General features: G+C 49.1%; 1 protein-coding gene across 1 annotated transcript in view; it reads left to right on the forward strand.

Moving 5' to 3' along the window:
- Positions 1 to 25,032, forward strand: part of LRWD1 (leucine rich repeats and WD repeat domain containing 1) — a 245,713-nt gene that overhangs the window by 198,110 nt on the left and 22,571 nt on the right. The window contains exons 13-14 of the mRNA XM_086954793.1: positions 7,162 to 7,302; positions 8,937 to 9,040. Coding sequence (XP_086810919.1) covers positions 7,162 to 7,302; positions 8,937 to 9,040 — 245 coding nt within the window. The remainder of the gene's footprint in view (positions 1 to 7,161; positions 7,303 to 8,936; positions 9,041 to 25,032) is intronic.

The raw sequence follows: 25,032 nt of genomic DNA on the forward strand, positions 1-25,032 counted from the left end.
CATCTCCCGACCACCACCAGATCTCACAAGGAGTTGGGACCCTGTGGACAGAGAATTACACTGCCACTGTGGCAGAAGAAAACCTGCATGACGCTGGTAGAGAGCACACGCATCATCTGTACACATGACATGCTAGAGAGAATACAAATAAAACACTGCACACCATCTGTTGTTACAGCGCAGCGCACCCATCTCTGGTACAAGTTTGTGCTGCCGGAGATCATAGGTCTCCGATATACTGTCTGCGATGTAACCGGCGTCCAATGATCGCACACATCAAAGGTCACGCTGCCAGAAGCAAATAACACATTTCTATACTACCCACCCTCAGGCGGCTGATGAAAATACACATCTCCAAGGCACGGCAATGCAGGCAGGCGGGACACGCATTGACAATGCAGAGCCCACGACGTCCCATATAATGTGCATCAATGACTCTCCCAACGAGGAGCCATAAAGGACAAACATTACTGATGCACAAACAACCCAGGCTACTAGAAAGAAAATGCAGCCTCCTTGCAGTCACTGTCAGAAAATGTGCACACATGAGAAGGCTGAGAGAGACGGGAAGCAGGGGAACAAAAGACAAGGCGAAAAGGAGGCAACGAAAGCGGGGAAAAAGTGGAAGGAGACGCAAAATCAGTATCGCGGGAGCAGGGCTTCAAAAGGAAGGGTCTCACAAAACAGCTCAGCAAACAATGTGTCTGTTTATCTGGAATACACAAAACGTCTGCTGGGTACGAGCACAGTGTGTAAGGTACTTTGAGCCTTAGGCTGCTCTGTGCTGGGGGGGGAGAGGGAGAGGCAGGAAAGCAGATGACCACAAAGGAATGCAGAAACGCTGTTTTAACTCGACCTAAAAAAAAAAAAGCTCTCGCAATTGCTGTGGCGGGGGCGTGCATTCCTTTCAAGTCTGATGCGGGGGAGTGGCAGCCTTTGAATTCTGATGCCTAGGCACAGACAAATGGTGATGTGTGATGTGGCTGGCGATGATGTGCGCGTGCCTGGCTCACATGAACTGTACGCGATTCACAGCTAGGTAGACTTTTCGGACCGCTTACTATAATCTCGCCTATTCCATCCCTACGGGATAGAATAGGCGCGACCTAAAAACAACACACTGGGTTTCTATGACCTTCTATATGGTCTTCAGGACTAGTGCTGACATAATGTTGACTGATTTAAGACACTCAGTATGATAATGTGGCGTTATGGAGTTATTCCCCTGCCCCTCATTTTAAATTTAGGCCTTTTGGCAAGTTTTTCATTTAGTGTGCTGTGGAATCGTTCCCTAGATCCTTCCTCTGACATGACCCTATTTCAGGCCTTCCTTTCTCTCAAAGCTCTTTGAGCATGTCGCCTTTAATTTAAGTGTTGTATCTGAATCTTGTTCTCTCCTAGATTGTTGATTCGCTTCTGGTTCAGTCTAGCAAGTCTTTGGACCTCCTGGAGCAGCAGAGGTTTCCAGTCGGATGCTTACTGTCGGGTCTGCTCCCTTGAGAACCACAAGCAGGTCCCTACCGATTCCAGTAGTAACTTCCATACTGGTGCCAGTGATCTGATCCAGACTCCGGTCTCTGACCCCGAATTGATGTCCGCCCACTCCTGGCCTATATTATGGTGTGAAATCCCGAAAGCGCAATTGGTAGTCATACAGCCAGATACCAATCCCATATCTCTGCTTTGACCTCATTATCTGTTTTTGGCTCATATTTGGACCCTGTACAGGATGCCAAGGTCCTTCAGGTTACTGATGTTGATGAGGAAGGTGACCGGTTGCTCCTCCTCATTCTACTGATGATTAAATGTGTACTGACTTAAATACCAGAGGAGGGCCTAGGCGTCTCCAGATCCTAGGCATTTTTGGGGAGCCATCAGGACTTAAGGTTAACTGGGACAAATCCCATTGGTTCCACTGAGTGGAGACCACTGGGATGAGACCTGGCAGTCCCACATTTCGGTGCATCGGGTTAGCTTTCAATACCTTGGAGTCCCCATATCCTGGCAGCAGGACCTGACTTAGGGCCTGCATCTGGAACCTGGCTGCACATCGCTAGGAAAGATCTTTCACACTGGACTAACCTACCTCTCAAAACTATGGGTAGAATCGCTTTGTATAAAATTAGGATCCTTCCTAAATTCCTATATACTCTCCAAAACTACCCTCTGCACAAACCCCAGACCTGGTTTGACTCTGTGCAGGCTTTGAACTGCTAGTTTATTTGGGCTGGTACCCTTTTCAAAGGTATCCTTTAGCAAGTGCTGATGGGAAATGTATGACAGAGGCCTCGCTATGGCAGGCGGGTACCTTTTATTACTGGGCTTCACAGCTAGTACCTATTAATGAATTATTGCATGGAGGGTAGGACAATCATAACGGCGAATTGGTTATCTTGGGCCTTGATAACTTCCTACACATCCTCTGTGGTGCCCCCATCCCTTTCGACAGTCCAGCGGTTACCCATGTAGGGGTTTGGAGTGTGGAGGGCCACATTGCTGTGGGTGGGAGGGGCAGGTGGCTGAAATAGGTATCCACCCTAGAAGGTTTTGGGGGATGGGAATCCATTGTAACATCGAAGCTTGGCAACATGTGGAGTGGCAGCCACATTAAGGCTTTACAGGAGCTCCAATCTGATTTCCATCTTTCCAATTAAATTTTTATCTACAGCTAAGACATGCACTACATACATACCAAGACACCCTCCAGAGCATTCCTAACTATAGCCCCTTAGAAAATAATATTTTAATGGGCCTGTGGACTTGGGGAACGTGCGGACCGGAATAACAGGCGGGGAGGCCGAATATAGTGAGCTATGTCTGTAGTATTTATTCAACAGATGAATGTAAATACAAAGTCACAATGTAGATAGGGATGGTGGACTTGGCTGATGACCCGGCTCGGTGAGGTGGATTCTGGATCAAGTGCTGCTTCCCGCTTTCACCAGTAGTCTCCTCGGTATGGTACTGGGGCTCCACGGAGGCTTGAAGAAAGGGAGAGAAGCGTAAGGGCTTTAGTCCGAGCAACACAGTCGGAATGCTTCCACCTACACCCGGACGTGAGAGGTTATGAAAGAGGACGGTGCGGGAGGGACGGTAAGGGGGGTGGAAGAGGCAAGGAAGAGGTGGGAAGAGAGGTGCCAGGTGCTGGGCAGTGATCGGGCTCTATACAGTGTGCGTGAAAAAGGGGGATTAATATACAGTGTCTCGGTGCTCGTGAATCCTATGATATTTACAACTCTATATATACAACTCTATGTACAGGGGCACTGAGAAAGGGTGATGTGTACTCACGTGCCCCGCCGCAACTCTCGTCCGAGTTGCGGCCGCTCTCCAGCCTCCTCCTGAGGACGCCACCAGTCCTCCGTCCAGACGTCCTCGTCCTCTTCCTCGCTCCGGTCTAGCCGTGCTGCGCCGCTCTCTGTCGGGGGTCCGTCGCTCTCCGCTGCCTCCTGCCACGAGTCGGTTGCTCCGAACGTCTTTCCTTTCTCCTCGGGGCTTTTTCTATCTTCCGGCTGGTTGACAGCCCGACCACTTCCGGGGTCAGGGGCGGGTACTTCCGGGTTGATAGAGGTCGTCCTGTTTCCGCTTCCGGGATCGCTGGCGAGTGTTTCCGGTTCCCCGCGTTCAGGGGTCGTCACCTGCTGGGGACGAGAAATAGAGGGTGTCCTGGGTGACCGGGACGTTAACAGACCGAGCGTGGGGGACAGGATTCCCGTGCTCGGACACCGCTGCAAAGAGGTAGATGCAGCCTCCGTTCCACAGGGCCACTTAGGCAAGGGGGAGTGGTGTTTCCCAAATGTACAATTCCCTGGTAGTGCACACACCTACGTCTTTGACCCCTCTGAGGGAGAGGTGGGTGAGTCTTGTGGGGAAATTGGAGGAGGCTGATATGCGAGACACCTGTACGGACCATCACACTTTGACGATCTCTGCTAGACTCCGCGTACTTATACCACGACTACATGTCCTCCCTTTGCCTGCAATAGGTCTTAAGGAGGGGGATATTGTAAAGGTGAAACTACCAAAACGGATCAAGCACATCTTCATGTATTCGTAAACTTTATCGAGTGACCAACGTTTTTGGTGCTGTAACATTGGAGGATGGTGGGATTTGGAATTTCTTGTTCCTTAGGGTTTTTCTTTTTGTTTGTAGTTAGTTGTATTTATTAGAATATATATTTGGTATCACCTGCATCCTTACCTTAAGCCTGTGTTATGGTAGGTTCTTGTGGAATCCCGGAATGTTTGCACTTGAGTGGGTAGCAATGAAGGTAGTTAGCAGAATGACTGCCTAGGCCAATGAACAGCAGGCCACCATGCCTCCCTGTTTGTTCAATAGAGTGCATCAAAGCAGGACCATCCCAGACACACATAAACCTAACCAACGTGACTGCAGTCTGCAAGAAAACTCAGAAACCCGCTCAGAAGCAATTTATTAAATGCTGATAACGCAAGATCACAATTCTTACCAGCATGACAACATTTAAAAGAATCCCAAATTGTTGACTTTTTATTAGAGCAAATTCAACTGCATCTCCTACAGTAGAAACCGTCCTGATATGTGGACTATTGTCTCCATTCCCGAACAGAAGAGATCTCTGGAATGGGACTTTTTACCTTGCTAGACGCCATTGCCTGATCTCATCTGAAGTTAGCTTAAATCTTTCTAGCCGGCTCTTGTGGCGGAGAAGCTTGTGTAGAGCTGGAATACTGGTGCTGAACCTGCCCCAGTGTCTTCACGGTGTGGCTGTTTCTGAAGCCGGTGCACAGACGAATGCTTAAGTCGACATACATCATAGTGAACTGGCATCGCAGGAATGAAATCTGTTCACCGATGTCAACTTAATCACCAGGTATCTCACCAATTAGTAATAGTAGTGTGACCCCTTGTAGGAGGAGAAATGGTTTCGCTAATTACACTCAGATGTATGCTACTGATGCAGTAAACTGCTGGTGACACATGTTACTGTTTTCCTCCAGTAATACACTTGCGTTCTGAAAGGATTGTGTAGATACCAAAAAAGTACAAAATTATTTTGAAGTGTATACTAGTGGCCTGAAAATAATGTTTTTTTGCCAAATCCAAAGAGCTATTCAGGGTATCTCACGACACCGAGGCACCCATGCTGGCTTCAGAGGCCACTTTAAGATTACCAAAAGTCACCCATGGTAAACACCGTCAAAGTATGCATTGTGCTTTTGTGTGAGGTCACTTTGTAAGCTGTTCTTCACCGCTCATGAAAGGGGGGGGGGGGGGGGGAGGGGTGGGTTAGCGGGGGATCCCACAGAAGATACAGGAGGTAGCGGGGAGCTAGGGATGCTTACAGGATGAGGAAGATACGCGCAGTAACATAGAGATGCTCTCCCGCAACCACCATTTGAGATACGGGGCAGATTAGTTGGGGGGCCCGGGGATTGGGGAGTTACAGAAAAGCAGATTGTTGATCACATTGCCTGACCGGTATCACTGCTTGTTTTTCTTTATTTTCGTTATTAATGTTTCCTGGCTATCGCCACCCAGCCTCCGGGATGTGGGCTAAATGGCTGTATGATGCTTCATTTACGACCTGCGCAGGATATCTGTAAGAATTGGGAATGTCGACCCAATCGATTGTACATTTTCTGAATCTGCAATAAAAACACATTTTAAAAAAATTAAAAAAAAAATGTTAGGCACCTCAAACTTGCATCTTGAAAGGGTGCTAATATCTAAGGCGTAAAGTGATGTCTCGCAAAACGGGGGTCTTATGCTATCTGCTGTGGCCCATGAGTTTTCAGTGGGCCCAGAATGAGAGCGGACTCCCTGGATCTATTTAGATCACAAAGGAGATGTTGCAGTGGTGACTGGCAGTGGTCACGCTTTCATGCTGCTTGCCGTGCTCTCCTGCTGCTGGCCATGCTCTCCTGCTGCTGGCCACTCTCTCTTCCCCACCCAGAGTACTCCGCTGTGATAAACCTGTCATTGGTGGATTGAGGGATCCATCTTGGTGGGGTGGAGATCAGAGGCTTCTAGTCTCCAGCAGAAAGCCACTTCCAAGTCAATCCTCTTGAATTTCAGGTGAACCATCTGGCCTCAGACCTTCCTGACGTCCATCAAAGGTAGGCAGGTGCACATCCTCATGGACAACACGAGCTCCATGTGATACTGCAGCAATCAAGTGTCCTAGATCCTGCCCCAGAAGGTTCTATTACTGTGGTGACAGAATATCTTCCTGGTCTCCAGTCACTTAGCCCTGCCCCTGGATACCAGAGTGGACACGCTGAGCAGGTGTCATGTGGCAGACCACAAGTGGCGTCTCCATCCTGAGGTGACGTAAGGCATCAAGTGATGGGAAATGCCTTGCAGTGGTGGTTCCTCCGCAACGGCGGAGGAGAGTTGCCCCACTGGCTCAGAGCCAGCTGCTGAAAAATAAAGTGATATTTTATTATCATTTTATTTTTCAATACCAGCCTGAGTCAAGCGAGTTCAGAGGGGGGTGGAGTGTATTTATTTGAGAAGATTATGTTTTATTAACAGAAGTTTTGGTATAACCATTTTTGTCGGGTGACATTCCTGCTCAAGTTTTGTATTTGTCCCCTGACTGGAAAGTGGAGGCACAACTGAGAAACCTCATGTGGCAGCCTTTTGGGAGGGTGAGACTTCATCAGCAGTGCCCACGTCTTTATGTGGAACCTAAATATATACATAAAATAATGTTGGTCCTATCCCAAAGTGTACGCATATCACCACCATGTTCTTTCATACAACCATATCCTGAACATTTGGTGCCAAAGATCACATACATGCCCAGAATGCCAGGAGGTGAAAATGACTTCAGAGTTTTTATGATATAAGGACATGTAGGTTACTATTTTGTTTGCTTAATAAGCTGGACTAAGTTCTGTTGTTTAAGGGGGTCTCCAACCAGTAGCTCGTGAGCTACTGTAGCTTCGGCTTTCATTTCCCTCTCGGTCTTTTGCATGTTTATCTGTCTTTGTCTACATTTTCAAATACTATTTGAAGAGAATAATTACAAATAATCTTGCCCGCCCTTTTTCCTATACTGTGTAAATGTCAATCTTCTATAGGAAGCTAATTAAAGACCAAGATGCACATTCTGAATTATTAGCATTGTTTGCACCTCCAGTTTCAAATCTCCATATTTCCCTTTTGTCTTTTAGTCGGTTGCTGACACTGGAAATAGATTCTACTCCTTTACGGATGATTCCAGTGCCATCCTGCCCAGATCGTTACCTGATGGCTGCTTGTGAAAATGGCTGCTTTGTCTGGAACATCACTCTGAACTCACAACAGGGAAGAAGGTGTGCAGATCCTAGAAAATTGACACTAACCTCTTGTTTTCCCTGTATAGCATCTACATATTCCATTAAAACTTGGTGATTGCAGACCACAGTGTTCTGTGCTAGTTCTGTGCTAATACCTAAATCTTCCTTGCTGTCCATAAGTAGCTAAGTAACAGCTATCCTATTCTGTGCTCTCTAGAAGTAATAGAAACATGCTCTGCATTATTGATAGCAACACTGGATTTTCTTTTTACTAGGCCATGCTGAAAATGGGGTAGTACACCCTTGCACTCAGTTCCCTAACTAATATTCTGTGGTGCAAGGAAAGGGGCACCACGATTCTCAGTAAATATCCCAGGGCAGCTGTGGGGGCTCTAATTTGTTTTTTTTCCTAGCGTTTGCTTTTATTCCATCCAGGCTCTGGGCTCAATTTGTCGTCTTATTGCCTCAGGTAAAAAATGCCTCCCAGCTTTTTTCTTGCGTTTTTTAAATTTATTTTTTTAATCGGGATTCCTATGTTCTGGCGTGCCCCAATAACAGCGTTTTCTAGGGACTCTTTCTGGTGCAGCAAAGAAGGTCTACACTTCACAACCAGTGCTTCACCTGGCTGTATGTTTCTGATAGTCACGCACCTACTGATTCTGCAATGAACACATACAGGGCTTTCTTGCTGTGGAGCAGTTTTACTTCACTTGTGCTTTATGGAATTCTAAAATTGTAATTCATGAGCTCCCCACATGTCTTAACTGTCCTTTAAAGCATGTGAATTTGTAATCTATCAATGAAGCGGCTAAAGAAACATTTTACACTTTCAATCAAACCTCACAATTGATACGAATTGAAGGGCACATGTAGAGACCCGAAACCTAGGTCCATGCAACTAACAGACTTACCCATGCTTATGCGCTACACCTGTCCCCTTTTCCACCTTTGCTGATGTAAGCTGTTTGGTACTTGTGGGAGGAACTGCAACTCGCAGTTGTTTTTTAAAATTACAATATACTATAAATGTGCATAACACTTAAGATATTGATTCATTTTTTGCTTTAGTGATTCCAGTAGGACTTTTATTAAGACATGTTTGCAGCTCCTCCCTAAGGCCCAGTTATCCAGATATTTCCATCATGATAATTATGGTGAATGTCACAATTGAAAGTCATCTTTTTTCTTATTTTACCTAATTCTCATGCTCCGTAGATTCAGTAAGATTGGGTGATTTAATAAAAGCATGTTAAACCAAAATCAAATGTATTCCCTGCTTGTCCCTTCTAGGTCTGTAGCCGGCAATCCTCTTCCTTACCTTGACATGTTTTACCTCTGTAATGTTCTCCCGCTTTGCACAATATGTTGCTTTGCAGATCGGTTCACGCTAGGGGAATCCTGCATTGCATCAGTATTGAAATGTCTTCAGCCGGTCTGTTGTACTTCCTTTACAGTATGGCAAATTCCAGGTCTGATGCTTTTGTTGATTGACCTGAGCGCTGAATGTTTGCCCCCCTTTGAGGGGGATACTAAGATCCTTGTCCTTGTTGGCACTCATCCTTTGAAAGTCGCTAGATATGCTAGACTGTCTCGCAACCACAGAATAGGCCAGAACATTGCAGACATCAAACCTAATCCAGTAAATGATGGAGTTCTAATTTTCTTTCCAGGCAATGTGAAGTCGAGATTCAGTTTCCTATTTACGAAAAGGAAGATGAGGACAATGACTACCACCTGGTAGATGGATTGGCCTTTTTGAATGATGACATTGTTGGTAAATATAAACTGAAATAATTACAAAATCATATTTATTGAAATGGTTTCGTATGAGGGCTTCATCCATTTTGTACATTACTAATCTTTGAGGGACATTTGGAGATTTCAAGTTCGATATCCTAGGTGGCTGACCTGACGGATTCAGGTTGTGACAGTATGCATCTTTAGGATTGACATGTAGGCCAACGACGCAAAGTGAAATGCCGTCAGCCATTTTTACTCATTAAAGGTGTTGCTAATTATGTTATCAGTTGAAACTCTATGCTGCCGTCATGACTGTTGCAGGCTGTTGGTAAAATTTGTGTTGATGCAGAAATTTCTCTATCAATTGCTCCAACACCTGGTGCGCGTCCTGGTCACTCATATTGCTGTGGTACCCACTTGCACTTATTCTACTATTGCGTTGAGCACCGCTTAACCCTCTGTACCTGTGGTTTTGTTATTTACAAAGTTAATACCTATTGCATCAACTTCTGCAAATTCTATGTTGGAATTTTCCAGACCATCGCCATCCATTTTGTTTACAATTCTCTTACACATCTGCCTGACTCCTCCACCACCTTGGCTATAGCTATTGCCTTTTTCAAAGGAGGGTGGTTACTTCCACCCACAACCTCTTCTGCATTTTCTTGTTGTGATACTGAACGATCAGATGATCGCTAATAAGCTCTTCTGTCCTATTCCAAACCTGGCATTTGAGAGCCAATTCCCTCTGCCTGGACACAAACTCATCTAAGCAGTCATGGAATTTCTGCAGTTGTGTGTAAAATATCAGTCTGCTCCTCATTATATTGATCGTCTTTGCAAACTGCAATTCTAATCTGGTTTTAGCTACCTTAGAAACGTCTGGAATCAACTGCTCTTGAGATAAGATCATTAATAAGTTATCCTTTAAGATTATTAAGGAAACTATAATGTCATAAAATTTAACAAAAGCCGCCATAACGTATAATTTACCCTCAATTTTATAATGAAAACAAACTTGTATCGGTGGGAAGAAGTATATTATTTAGTGTTAGACAAAAATTTGCTGGCAGGTTTGGTCCTGGAAAACTGGAAGGGTGCAATTATAAGACCTATTCATAAAAAAGGATAATACCACTATAAAAGATGTGAGAGAAAAGCTGTTTTAAAAACTAACACTGGACCTGCTGAAAGTGGACAGCAATAAAATACCTAATCCCTTTAAAACGAGGAGGATTTAAAGAAGGCCACTCAACAGTAGATCACGGTCTTAATTTGTCGACATTAGTGTGAAAGTCGGCTTGTAGACTTTTGCACCAAATTCAACGTGGTGGATAGTGAAGAGCTGTGGGAAACTTTATAATACAATTAGAAATACCAAAGGGTCCTCTGTTAATCCTGAACTACACGGGCAGAATGGGGCACGTGAGGTAACAGACGCAGAAGGAACTCTGACTCATAAAATAGCAATCAAAAACTCATTGAGACAAGGTTGTATATTGCCCCCCCCCATGTGGTTCTCTGTATTTTTAGAAGATTTACCCGCTGTTCTAGCAGCATCATAGGGCACTAGTCCAAGTTTTATATGTGGACGATCTGGTCATCATGGATGTGACAGAATTAGTGCATATCGAGGGGAGGAGGTAGAAGTTTATTTTTTTTTTGGTAGCATTCACTCTGTTTTCATATCATATAACGTCCACAATCAAAAGCGAGTGAGCGCTACTAGTCTATAGCGGTCTGGGTCTCTACCACTAATGGCGTATGTGATCACCACTGTGGCATGTTGTTGTGCGATGTCATCATTGGGTTTCGCACCTAGCTACCCTCTTCCCTAGGTGAGTTCTGCCTCCTTTTGAGAGAATGTACTGGTGGGATCCATCTGGTGGTGTCTAAAATTACCCCCTGTATTCCGGGGGATGCGTTTAATTTGGATGGAGTATACAGGGGTAAGGTTAAAAAGAAGTGGTGATGTTTTTGGACATGCTAACTATCCAGAACATCATACATAGGTGGTAAACATGTGTTCGAGGCATGTGGGCTGCTGAATTCATATCTGTGCATAGATCGCCGCCTAGTGTTGGGTCCGGATGATTGCACATTGTTGTCCTGGAAGAGTCTTCGAAGTATCACGAGATAGGTGGCTCCTCCCCTGGACTACAGTGCGCATGGGCATCGACTCCATCCCCAGATTGTTTTTTTCCGCCATTGGGTTCGGATGTCTTTGGTTTCCTTTTGTCGGAATCGATAGAAAAACTTTCCTTGAGACCAAAAGGTCTTTAGTTTACGTCGGTATTGTCTTGCGTTCGGCTTAACATCTTCTACTTCGGCTCCGAGCCGAGTTCTGTACTTCCGCATGCTTTCGGCGCGGAAGGCCTTGTCGACGCTCCAGACTCATCGACCATCCATCATGGACAGAAGTCCATTCAAAAGATGTCCGGTCTGCAACTCCAAGTACCCACACATCGATGTCCACCCGGTGTGCAACAAGTGTCTGTCGCCGGACCACGATGAGGCCAAGTGTATGGCCTGTTCAAGATTCAGGTCCAAGAAGAAACTCAAGCTCCGTCGAGCTGCGCGCCTGGAGGCCCAGCAATCTGCACCGGCGCCGACGGACATTTTCCATGCTGGGGAGGTCGAGGAGGAAGATATCCAGGACGTCTCGAAATCAAACCCTGCGTCGGACATCGAAGAAGACTATGACGCGGATGCCGAGGTTTTCGAAAGCGAAGAAGTCGTCGAGGAGGTAGGAGACGACGACGGGGCCCTCCGGGCCATGGAGGATAGCTCTGACGAGGAGCTCCCTCAAACTGACTCTGGGGGCGTGCCGATTTATAAGGCCCAGGTCGAGGGATCGCCTTCGGGCCTTACCCAAGACCTTGATATCAGTTCCTCAGGCCCCCCTTCGGGCCCGGCCACGGACATTGTTAACGAGTCACTCCCGGTGAAAACGAAAGGGAAAACTACGGTCTCGACGCAAGATGCTGCGCAGGTGCAGGTATCCAAACCGAAAGTGCGCATCGCATTTGTCGGATCGAAGACTTCTGAGACATTGGCACCAAAGAAAACTATAATGGCCGTCGAGCCGAAAGGCCAAGTCAAGGTTGCCGAGCCTAAGGCTACCGCACCGAAGACTAAGGTGAAGGTGTTCGACGCTGGCGCATCGGCGCCGAAGACGGTCGACGCCGGCAAGGCTCGGGTCGAGCAAAAGAAGGCTGTCGACGACACCAAGAAGTCTCTCGGCGACCCGAAGAGGCGGTCCGATGACCCGAAGGGCCTCTCTGCCCCGCACGACAAGGCCAAGGGTGCTGCGCCACGTGAGTCGACTCCGAAGGTAACCTCAAAGGACTCCACTCCGAAACCTTCCTCGAAGGACTCCGTGGAACCGGCACGTCCATCTGCCGCTTTCACGAAGAAGGTCACAGAGTCCCTGCAGCGCATTAGGGACGGCGCCGCGGCGGTCGAGCCGATGGACCCTCCGCCTGCCAAGCCTCTGGAGAAACCGGCTAAGGCCTCTACGCCGATCCTCTTTACCTTGCCGCCTAAGACTGCGCCGAAGGCTTTCGCTCATAGGCCGGGGGCCAGTGTGCCCGTGAAGGTCTCTTCGACGCCGAAGGCGGCGTTGGTGGTCCACGGCCCGCGGCCACGACAACCCTCGGAGGAGGGGCGTCAAGAACATTTCATCGACGCCGAAACGGGCAGGCTTTCCCTTCTGAAGAGGAAGATCACCCCAGAACCTCACTTGGAGTCTTACAAAATCCCCCTCAAAAAGAAAATGGGCTCTGCTGGTACTCCAGCCTTGGTGGAGCCCCTTTCACCACCAGTTCATGAGGTCTCGCCAACTTACTCCGATGTGGGCGCTGGTGAGGGCGATGAGGAGGATGAATATACCTATCCGGTCTACACAGACCCAGAAGATACAACTGAGCCCTGGTCAGCTGGTGGTGACCCTGGGGATCCTCATTCGGGACAAGACCCTTAACTCCTCTCTGCTAAGACTTCACCTACTGAGGACTCTGCTGCTTTCAATGCCCTCATTGAACGGGCCGCTGCCAATCACAATGTCCAGCTGCATGCTGACCCTGTGGATGTGGATTTCCTCTTTGACACCTTTTCTGTGTCTGAAAAGACTGTAAAAACTCTGCCAATGCTTAAAGGAGTTTTGAAGAAGCATGCTGCTGAGGTCTTCAAAGAACCTACCAGGGCGAGAGTCCTCAACCCAAGGATTGACAAAAAATACAAAGCAGCGCCTACTGATCCAACTTACATTAAAGGACAGTTGCCTCTGGACTCCCTGGTAGTCTCGAATGCCCGGAAGAGGGCCAATTCTCAGACTACGGGTGATGCTCCTCCCCCAGACAAAGAATCCAAGGTCTTTGAGGCTTCGGGGAAGAGGGTAGCAGCACAGGCAGCCAACATATGGCGCATCTCCAACACACAAGCGCTTCTGGTGCGTTATGACAGGGCGCACTACGATACACTAGAGACCCTTTTGCAACACCTGCCTGATCAATACAAAGAAGGGGCAGAGATGCTAATCCAGGAGGGGAAGCTAATCTCCAATGCTTCCATTAAGTGCGCTCTGGACGCAGCTGACACCGCTGCGCGAGCCATTAACACCAGTGTTATGCTTCGGAGACATGCCTGGCTCAGAATCTCTGGTTTCAAGCCAGACATCCAAACCACTATCTTGAACCAAACGGTCAACCCAGATCACCTGTTTGGCCCGGAGGTTGACACCACCCTAGAGAAAATGAAGAAAGACACTGACACTGCAAAATCCATGGGTGCCTTGCAGTCCCTGCAGTTTCGGGGTGGGTCCTTTCGTCGCTCCAATACTAGAGGCACCTCAAGGGGTCAGCTTTCACAGTCCGCGCAGTTCTACAAAGGCAACACCCAGACTACTTATGCCAACAAGAGTCGAGGTGGATATCGCGGCAACAGCGCCAAAGGCAGAGGACGTGGCAACAACAGCTCCAGGTCCTCTACCGCCAACAAACAGTGACGCCTTGTCACTGCCCCCGACCACACAACACCGGTCGGGGGGAGACTCCAGCAGTTCCTGCCCGTGTGGAAGTCCATCACCACGGACAGGTGGGTCAGGAAGCTTATCCAATTTGGTTATTGTCTGGAGTTAACATCCACTCCACCCAACATATCCCCAAGGCACCGTCCTATGTCGGACGAGCACTTGCACTTATTGCAGCAGGAGGTCACCGTCATGCTGCAAAAAGGGGCAATAGAGCTCGTGCCCATGCAGGAAAGAGGCACAGGAGTTTACTCCCTGTACTTCCTAATTCCAAAGGACGACGGGTCCCTCAGGCCCATCCTGGATCTCAGGCCCCTCAATTTCTACATCCTGTCGGAGCACTTCCATATGCTGACCCTGCAGCAAGTGCTCCCGCTGCTCCAGCAGGGGGACTTTCTCGCGACTTTAGACTTAAAGGATGCGTACTTTCACATTCCACTACATCCTTCACACAGGAAATATCTCAGGTTCACCATTCAAAACCAGCACTACCAGTTCAGGGTTTTGCCTTTCGGTGTCACCACGGCACCCAGGGTGTTCACCAAGTGCCTGGCGACGGTGGCGGCACATCTGAGGAGACAAAACATCCACGTCTACCCCTATCTGGACGACTGGCTCATCCAAGCGAAGTCAGCCCAGCAGTGTGCCGCCCACGTGTCCCACACCATTCACCTCCTGCACGATCTGGGATTCTCACTGAATTACCCAAAATCCCACCTCCAGCCCGCCCACATACGGCAGTATCTGGGTGCGACCATAAACACTCTGGCGGCCACAGCACAGCCAAATTCAGTGAGAGTCAGCAGCATTCAAACGCTGATACAAAAATTCAGACCTCCACACTCCCTTCCAGCAAGAGTGTTCATGCAGTTGATAGGCATGATGGCCTCCTGCATCTCCATAGTCCCGCATGCAAGACTACATATGCGCCAGCATCAGGAGTGCTTAGCACGTCAGTGGACTCAGGCTCACGGGCAGTTGAAAGACCTAGTGTTGGTGAGCGGTCGGGCATACAACTCTCTGCATTGGTGGAATCCACGAAACCTTTGCAAGGGCCGACCATTCCAAGAGCCTGTGCCACAGATCATCCTGATGACGGACGCCTCTCTCCAGGGATGGGGCGCCCATGTACTCCATTACACTGTGCAGGGAGTATGGACGCAACAGCAACGAAAGATGCACATCAATGTTCTGGAACTGATGGCGATCTTCATGGCACTTAAAGCCTTCAAAGTACATCTGTGCAACAAGGTTGTGTTGATCCGGACGGACAACATGACAGCCATGTACTACATTCAAAAGCAGGGAGGAACACACTCTCCGCAGCTGTCTCATCTGGCTCAGGGCATGTGGAAGTGGGTCATTCAGAGGAACATCTTCCTCATGGCAGAACACCTCCCGGGCAAAGACAATCAGATGGCGGACCTGCTCAGCAGGCACAGCCACCAAATGCACAAGTGGGAGATACATCCATCAGTACTCAAGCCGTACTTCCGAAGGTAGGGTCATCCAGAGCTAGACCTGTTCGCCACAAAGGAGAACGCAAAATGCCAAAGCTTCGCCGCCAGGTTCCCACACCCACAGTCGCACGGCAATGCGATATGGATGAACTGGTCAGGCAAATTTGCGTACGCTTTTCCCCCAGCACCTCTGATACCGCTGGTGGCACGCAAGCTCAGGCAGCACTCGATGACTCTCATCCTGGTTGCTCCAACGTGGGCTCGCCAACCATGGTACACCACGTTTCTAGAACTGTCAGTGGTACCGCATCAGAGGCTACATCTCACACCCAGCCTTCTGACGCAGAGCCATGGCGACATTCAGCATCCAGATCCGCAACAGCTCAACCTGGCGATCTGGCTCCTGAAGTCCTAGAGTTTGGCTACCTGCACTTACCTTCTGACTGCATGGACATCATTCGGGAGGCAAGGAAGCCCACCACCAGAGCATGCTATGCGGCAAAATGGAAGCGGTTTGTCATTTATTGTGCAGACCACAACATTACCCCTTGGATGCTTCTATTCAGAATATCATCGGTTACCTTTTCCACCTGTACAAATGTAATCTGGCCTATGCTTCCATTCGCATTCATCTGTCTGCAATGGCCGCTTATCTCCAGAATAGGCAGCACCTCTCCCTTTTCAGGGTGCCTGCCATTAAGGCTTTTTTGGAAGGACTCAAACGAGTCATTCCTCCACGGACTCCACCAGCTCCGGAGTGGAACCTCAATGTGGTCCTTACCAGGCTGATGGGTCCTCCCTTTGAACAACTGCATTCCTGCGAGATTCAGTTCTTGACGTGGAAAGTGGCTTTCCTCATAGCAATTACATCGCTACGGAGGGTTAGTGAATTACAAGCCCTAACTATCCAAGAGCCATTTATTCAAATTCATTCCAACAGGGTAGTGCTTCGTACTAACCCTAAATTTCTTCCCAAGGTTGTGTCTCCATTCCATATCAACCGGACTATTGAATTACCTGTTTTCTTTCAAAATCCCGAGTCATTGGCGGAGCGGATGCTCCATACCCTTGACGTCAAAAGGGCCCTCATGTATTACATCGATAGGACCAAGGATTTTAGGAAAACTAAGCAACTCTTTGTCGCCTTTGCACCGCACCACAAAGGTAACCCTATTTCCAAGGCTGGTATTGCTAGATGGATCGTTAAATGTATCCAGATCTGCTATCTGAAAGCAAAACGTACTCTTACCATTCCACCAAGAGCCCACTCCACCAGAAAGTTGGGGGCATCTATGGCATTCCTTGGAAACATTCCTTTGGAAGACCTATTTAGAGCAGCCACATGGTCTACCACACACACATTTACTAAGCATTACTGTGTTGATGTGCACTCCAAACAGCAGGCAGCTGTAGGGCAGGCTGTTCTCAAAACACTTTTCCAAACTGCTGCAGCTGGCACAGGCGGCCGCCGCTAATGGAGGGACTGCTATGTATTCTATGCACAGATATGAATTCAGCAGCCCACATGCCTCGAACCGAATATGCTACTTACCAGTATGCATCTGTTCTTGGCATGTAGGGCTGCTGACATTCATATCGCCCGCCTTCCTCCCCGGCGCCTGTCGCAGCTGCAGTATTCACATACACTTATAGCATGGTCTTCCACTGAGTTTCACTCCATCTTGGCCACAATGGCTAAAAACAATCTGGGGATGGAGTCGAAGCCCATGCGCACTGTAGTCCAGGGGAGGAGCCACCTATCTCGTTATACTTCGAAGACTCTTCCAGGACAACAATGTGCAATCATCCGGACCCAACACCAGGCAGCGATCTATGCACAGATATGAATGTCAGCAGCCCTACATGCCAAGAACAGATGCATACTGGTAAGTAGCATATTCGTCCTGCCTTTAATGCTCCTAAATGGAAGGGTCTGGGCCTTCATCATGACATTGTTCTCTTTTTTTTTTATACGTACAAAGGGTCCCTTACTGTTTGTTGATCCTTGTCAAATCTTTTTTAGACTCGTAAGTAAGTTAGTCTTCAAACTGAATTGCTTTTTTCGAAAAAAATGTTCTTGGCTTTAGCCTAAAACTTATAAAAACAGCCCTCCTCCTGTTAGGACAGACTAGGCCCACGTAGATAGCCACACCGGCAGAAATTACTGTCTGCATGCAGAGCATGTTTAAGGCTTAGGCAAATGAGCGTCGCCACACTGAGCAGGGCAAAGAGGAAAAAATAAAATGATAACTTATTATCATTTTATTTTTCCCTTGCTCAGCTGGGTAGGAGCAGGGCTGCTCTGCTCAGGGGAGGGGAGAAGTGGTTTGGCCACTTCAAGTGCACAGGACATTTTGGCCAGCCATCTTGGGCCAGTCAAAACATGTGCGATTTGCATGTAGAACATACCCAGCCTCCCATTCTCTGGCTGAGTGCCGATCCGCAGCGCTCCAACAAATTACAACACTGCATTACAGAGTTGTGATTGGCTATTGGGAGGCTGGGAGCCGGGTGCTTCCTGCTTTCTTCACTGGAAGTGGGCAAAGAAGAGGAGGAGACGGCGGCGGCAAACATGTTTTTTTTGTTCCTCTTGTTTCCCTACCATTGCCACATGACCCCCGCCCTCTACCGCAATTAAATACTAGCCTCCACTGGTAGGGCGTGAAACTATTGATAGGTTTGAAGTATTTAGATGTAACCTGTGCAATAAGAAGATTCTTGTTAGCTGTGCAGGAATTTAACTATGTTTTTGTTTTACATTTTACATTTTTTAGTTTTTATGAATTTTTCTGAGGTGACCACGACTATCTGTCTTTCGTGTTTTTGTATGTAAATATGTTCATGATACTTATTGTATTTATAATGTGTAAAGATTATATGTTGTTCCTAAGGGTTGTTGTAAACACCGACTTCTAAATAACATCAGTTCTAAGTAAGTAAACTTTTCTTGAGCATCTAAGGTTGGTGGCAAGTATTTGAACACGCTGGCCTTCCTTGCCTAATGTGCTTAACAGTTAATCTTTCTGCTTGGACAAAAGTCAATATCGTCAATGTAGTTCTCAAATACATCACTTCACCCTATTAATGACACCATCTCCCACACAACCCTGATTCAGGCACTTGAGGATATAGGGGTTAGCGGAAAGGCACTGAAGTGGCTGGAACAGTTCGTTTCACATCGGACTTTCCAGGTCTTCTCAGGAAATACTTCAGATGTCCTGAACTACCCCTATGGGGTACCCCAGGGCTCAATATTGAGTCCGTTGCTATTTAATATCTATGTCACTCCGCTTGCCAAAATTGCAGAAGAAATGGGCATCACAATCTATTCATACGCAGATGACACGCAACTAGTGTTCTCTCTCGCTTCCACTGGCAAATCCGGAATGTCTCCCCTTCGATCTGGACTTTTAAAAATGGCACATTGGCTACACTCAAAGAAGTTAAAATTAAATGGGGAGAAAACGGAGTTGCTCATCTTTGGTAATCAAAAGGACCTTTGGGGTCCGATCCACTGGCCGGTAGAAATGGGCCCATCCCTGGTTGCGGTACAATCTGCTCGCAACCTAGGGGTAATAATTGATGATAAGTTGTCTATGCGTGCCCAAACAGCCAAAACAGCCTCAACGTGTTTTCTCATCCTTAAATGGTTGAGGAAAATATTGTGGCAATTACCGGATGGGGCTCGGAGAATAGTCCTACAGGCATTAGTAGGTTCAAGATTAGACTATGGGAATATCCTTTATTTAGGAGTCACTAAAGATACATTGAACCGACTTCAAGTCATTCAAAATGCCACAGCTAGACTGCTCCTCAATCTCCCATGTCGCACGAGTATGTCAGCACACCTCAAGAAGTTACACTGGTTGAGGATCGCTAACGGTAAAATTTAAAGCACTGTGCTACATGTTTAGGATTAGCACAGGGGAAGCACCGACATATTTATGTAAACTGGCCCAAAATACTTTCCCTCCCGTACTCTTCGATCCATGCATCAGGCCAAATTTGCTGTTCCCAGGTTCAAACGGGCACGGTTGGGCGGACGCTCATTTGCCCATCTGGCCCCAGCACTGTGTAATTCACTTCCACTCCAACTTCGCTTGCAACCTTGCTACCTTCAATTCCGGAAGGGAGTGAAAGCGTGGCTGTTTAATCAATAGTAGCTCACTCCGCTCTCTAAGTATAACAGATCCAAGGCGCCGGGAAACCCTCAGGGTAGCTGTCGCGCCATATAAATTGAATAAATAAATAAATGCAGTACCAGCTTGAGCAAGGAAAGTTAGAGGAGCAATGACAGCATGTGAAGTGTCTAAGTTGCAAAAGAAGCTCCTGTAGGAAGTTACACTATACTACGGATTTTTATAATCGCCATTAGAATAGTAGAACTTAATGCTCACTTACTACAGTGGTGTGCTTCTCACTGAAAAGTGAAAGAAGCTCGTCCAGCAAACTTGGTTGCGTTTGAGAAACTTGCTGCAATTCTTGCACGCTGCCAGTGACTATGGTGTGCCTGTCGCCATAATGTGAAGGCTTACAGGTTTGCCTATGACCGTAGACTGCAGTTGTAAGTATTAACACTAATGTTATGTTCTCCACAAAGCGTTACGAAGGAGTCTCAAAGCAAATAGATAGAAGACTGTGTCTGCCAATTTCAGTGCAAACATATGGGATCTTTTCAAAACTGTTAGTATGGCCACCATATTTCCCTTGTTAAGCGTTGGTGTCCAAAGCCAGTTGAGCTTATGTGGATCCCTCCCTAACCAGACAAAACGGCAACTACGTATATTTTAGTAATAAATCTTTTATTGAGCCATAAAAAAAGGAGCATTGCAGTGCAGTGCATCCCATATAGCCATCTGCGCCAGCCCGAGTACAAGGCAGTCACAGACGGTGCCAATGTGTATACATAACCATCAAGAGCATTGACCGCTAAGATTAACACAGCAAGCCGCCTACAACCCAGCCGGGCCGGCCACGTCTCAAGGAATGCTATGTAGGTGTAAATGAGGCTGATTTTGAAGCAAGACTAAACAGAAAAAACAGGAGAGAAAAAACAACTCTTTCCCTCCCACCCCCATCCACCCCCCCTCTCCTTGTCCATTGAGCAAGTACCAAAACCATAGTCGGTCACTTTCTTATTGTGCACTATCCAGCATAGTGCTAGCTAGGGCCTTGCGTCTGCGCGGCTGCGTCTTGGGTTCCGGGAGTGGGGTGTCTGCAAGGCGTAGCAGTCTCCGGTAGCGTGGGCAGCTGAGCTCCCGGAATTCTCCAGTCAGCAGGGTCAGAAACAGGCGTCAGAGCTCTGCAAATTCTGCCCCTTTCCCTGCCTTGGCCAGAGACAGCTTCTCCATTCCCAGGATCGCCCAAAGCCTATGTAGCCAGCCCGACTGCTGTGGGGGCTGAACGGCCCTCCAGTGAGCTACTATATTCTGGACTGCTGCCCCCAACACTAGCGCAATAAGCCTCCCTCTCCAGGATTTCAGGGGGTACATCAGGGCGTTCGGAAGGCCTAGCAGGACATAGGCCGGGAATCTAGGTAGCGCGTGTCCAGATGTGAGTCTATTAAATCAAGGATTGGGGCTGGAGACGAGCACAGCTCCAGAGCAGGTGCTCCAGCGTTCCAAGTTCCCCACAGCCCCTCCAGCATTGGTCGCTAACTCGTGGATCCCATTGATGTAGTCTCTCGGGTGTGTTCGTCCAGTAGGTGGCAATTTTGGTCATGGTTTCAGAGAGGCCTGTGTGGTGCGCCGAGTGTCTAGCCCTATAATACACTCCCTCCCATTCCTTCCTGGTGAGTTGACGCCCCAAGTCTCTCTCCCATGTGACCCTCACTGCGTTGTAGGTATGTATGTTGATGAGGAGCAGGTGCTAGTAGAGGTCTGAGATCAGTTTTTTGTCGGATGTGCGTGTCAGCAGCCACTTCTCGTATGGGGTGAGGTGGCGCTGTTCCCCGGGTTGTATCGAAGGGTGCAGCACCCAGTGACGGATCTGTAGGTAAGGCATGCGGTCAGTCTCGGGAATAGCATAGTTCTCTTTCATCTTTTGGAAAGGGAGAATGCCCCTGAGGTCGAACATGTGTCCCACATCCCTGCAGGGAGTCGCCCTCCAGGCTGCATGTGTTCTAGAGTCTAGGCCAGGTGTGAAGTCTGGATTATTGAAGATCGGAGTCATCGGTGAGGGAAAGGAGGTGAGCCCCCGGGCTACGGCCACCCTGTCCCACACATTGAGGACCGTGCTAGTGATCATTGAGGCGTACAAGTTGGGGGGTCTGTGGACGCGCGGCAAGAACGGGACGCCCTGCAGTGTGCGGCCTGCGACAGCCTGATCTTGAAAGAGCCAGTGTTTGCCGGATTCCAGTTGGTGCCATTCCACTAATGTGCGCAGTTGCGTCGCCTGGAAGTATAGAGTGAGATCTGGTACGCCTACACCACCGTGTTCAGGAGGGAGCGTAGCAATCGCATGCTTAAACCGCGGACGTCGACCGTTCCAGACAAAGCGTGCCAACTCCGATTGAGTCTTCTGCAGCCACCCTGCCGGTGGACGCAAGGGGATGGTCTGGGATATATAAAGAATCTGGGGCAGCAGGGTCACCTTGGCGGCCGCGATCCGGCCCAGCCATGACAGGGTGAGGTGTTTCCACCTCCTGAGGTTGTCTCGGAGTTTCATGCTGAGTCTAGTGTAGTTGTCCTCCGTAGTGGCCTGCACCGTCGGCGCCAACAGGACCCCCAGGTAAGGGATGGTGGTCTCCGACCACTGCAAGTCGAACTCCGCCTTGGCGTCCTCCAGGACCTCCGGTGATAGCGATACATTCAGGGCCTCTGATTTTGCCACATTGATCTTGAAGCCCGACGCCAGCGCAAAGGTGTGGAGCTCTACAAAGAGAGCCCGTAGGGATTGCATCGGGTCGGTCAGGAATAATAAAATATCGTCCACATATAGACTTATCTTGTGCGTGTCCCCGCCAAAGGGAATGCCAGAAATGAGGTTGTGTTGCCGCACCCGCTGTGCCAATGGCTCCATATAGAGCGCGAACAGGAGGGTGGAGAGTGGGCACCGCTGCCTGGTCCCTCTGACGATTTCAAACCGCGGGGAGGTATGTCCATTAACCCGAACTGCTGCATTAGGTCGGCGATAACAATTAAATATACGGTTGCGGAGGGCATCTCCTACTCCGAAGCGCTGTAGCACCAGGTCTAGATAGGGCCAATGTACCCTATCAAATGCCTTCTCTGCATCAATGGTTAGAAGCATACAGCCCGGCCTCGTGCGTGACCCGGCCTCGATGAGATGAAGAACCCGCCTGGTATTGTCGCTCGTCTGTCTTTGTGGGATGAAGCCCGCTTGGTCAGGCTCCACTAGTTGCTGCATATATGGTGCTAGACGACCTGCAAGGATGCCGGTATAAAGCTTCAGATCGATGTTCAACAAGGAGATTGGCCGGTATGAGCTGCAGCAGGCGGGGTCGCGCCCGGGTTTGGGGATTACTGAGATGGCCGCTTTCAGGAGGTCAGGGGGTATGGCGCCGGGCTGATCAAACATGTTAAAGAGGTCGCGTAAAAGGGGGGCCACTTGCGAGCAAAAGGTTTTATAAAAGGCCGCAGTGTAGCCGTCCGGACCTGGGGATTTGCCTAACTTAAGGCGAGAAATCGACGAAATGACCTCCTCAAGGCCTATGGGGCGATCAAGAAACTCTGCTTGCGCCTCATTCAGGGATGGAAGTGTTGCTCCCTGTAGGTAGTCCAGGCTGACCTGCGGGTCGAGATGGTCAGCAGCGTGGAGGGCAGCGTTATAGTCGCCGAAGGCCGCGGCGATGGCCGCGTCCTCAGTGGTGGTGGCACCTTGGCCAGTCTGGAGGGATCGTATATGCTGCCTCTGGCGCTGCTCCCGCAGTCTGCTCGCCAGCAGTTTCCCGCAGCAGTCTCCTCCGGTGTAGAACACATGTTTGAGGCGCATGGCAGCGTACTCCGCCACATCCTGGTCTAGGGCCGCCAGCATTTTCCGTGCACAGTTGGTGCCACGCCCGTGCCGCCCCAGTGCGCTGATGCATCTTCTCCATTTCCGCCACGCGTTGAGTGAGTTCGGCTCTCTTCTGCGCACGTTCCTTATTATTAGCCGTAGCTAGCGAGATGAATTCACCGCGGAGGACCGCTTTAAGGGCCGCCCATTGCGTGGCTTTAGTTGTGTCCTCGTTGGCGTTGTGCGTCAAACTGAGCGAGCGCTGTTTTGATCCATTCCAGCGTGGCTGGAGCCTGCAAGAGACTATCTCGCAGTCTTCAGTGCCTCTGGCGACCTGGCGCTGCCGCGACGCGAAACGACGCCACCACCGGCGAATGGTCCGATAAAGAGGCTGGAAGTATCTCTACATCCTGTGCCTGAGAGGTCAGTTGGGAAGAACACAAGAAATAATCAAGCCGCGCGTACGTTTTGTGGGCCGCTGAGTAGTACGTGTACGCCGTCGTGTGTGGGTGAGCGTGTCTCCACAGATCAACGAGACCTAAATCTGAAATGTGCGCGTGCCCCGATGCCGACAGTGCCCCCACCTGGCTGAACCGCTGGCCAGAGCGGTCTGCAGTGTTGTGAAACACAAGATTGAGGTCCCCTCCGAGGAGTAAGTGTGGGTGTGTGGTGGCTGTGGCTGCCTCTAAGGCAGTGTGCAAAAATTTCTCTTGACCTTCGTTTGGCGCGTATACAGAGCCCACTAGCAATGTGTGGCCCGCTATTTGGAAGTGATGGACAAGCAACCTCCCTTTAACCTCAGCTTCTTTCTGCAGCACCCTCCCCTCAAAGGATTTGGCTACCAGTATCGCTACACCTGCTACCTTTTTATGGGCGGACGAGAAACTGCCAGGGAAAGGATCAGGACTTTAGTCTATGTTGATCCTTAGGTACCAAATGGGTTTCTTGCAAGAGGCAGAAGTCTGCCTTCGAGTGTTCCAGGAAGGACAGCACCGCTTTGCGCTTGACCGGGTTATTAAGACCTCATGTTAAGCAAGAGAATTGTCAAGGGATGTGTCATTGTAAGTGGGTCGCAAGGTCAGCCAAGCGCGGCATCTGGCCTGCAGACGTCTGTGGTGAGGTCTTCCCTCGCCTGACGTGGGTCGGCCTATGTATCTGCATTGCGGATTCAAAAGCCCATGGACAAGGCGATTCCCCCCCCTCGCCCCCCCCCCAACACCCCTAGATTCCAAACTCCCACTTCTCCCTCCCTCCCGCCCTCCCCTCCCTCTTAGCCCTTCCCCAACTGTGAGTGAGTCAAAAGCAAACAGGGGGAAAGCGTGCCGTCGAGGCAATCCCAGTCGCCCCCCGTCCCGTCCCCCCAGGCCCCCCGGTATGCGAAGGCATTCATTCACACCCCCCCATGTAGGCATATCACAGCTCCGTGGAAGTGTCCTTGGCGACCACTTGGACTGCAGCCGCGTGCTCTTGAGCTATGGTCTCGGGGTCTGGCTTGCGGATATTCTTGTGGGTCCGTCTACGTCTCGCCCGTTGCCAGCTGTCTCCGGGTCTGTTCTGGGAGGGTGCCGGGGAGGACCGTCT

This window comes from Lissotriton vulgaris, chromosome 2_1 (genome assembly GCF_964263255.1).
Source record: "Lissotriton vulgaris chromosome 2_1, aLisVul1.2, whole genome shotgun sequence".
NCBI lineage: Eukaryota > Metazoa > Chordata > Amphibia > Caudata > Salamandridae > Lissotriton > Lissotriton vulgaris.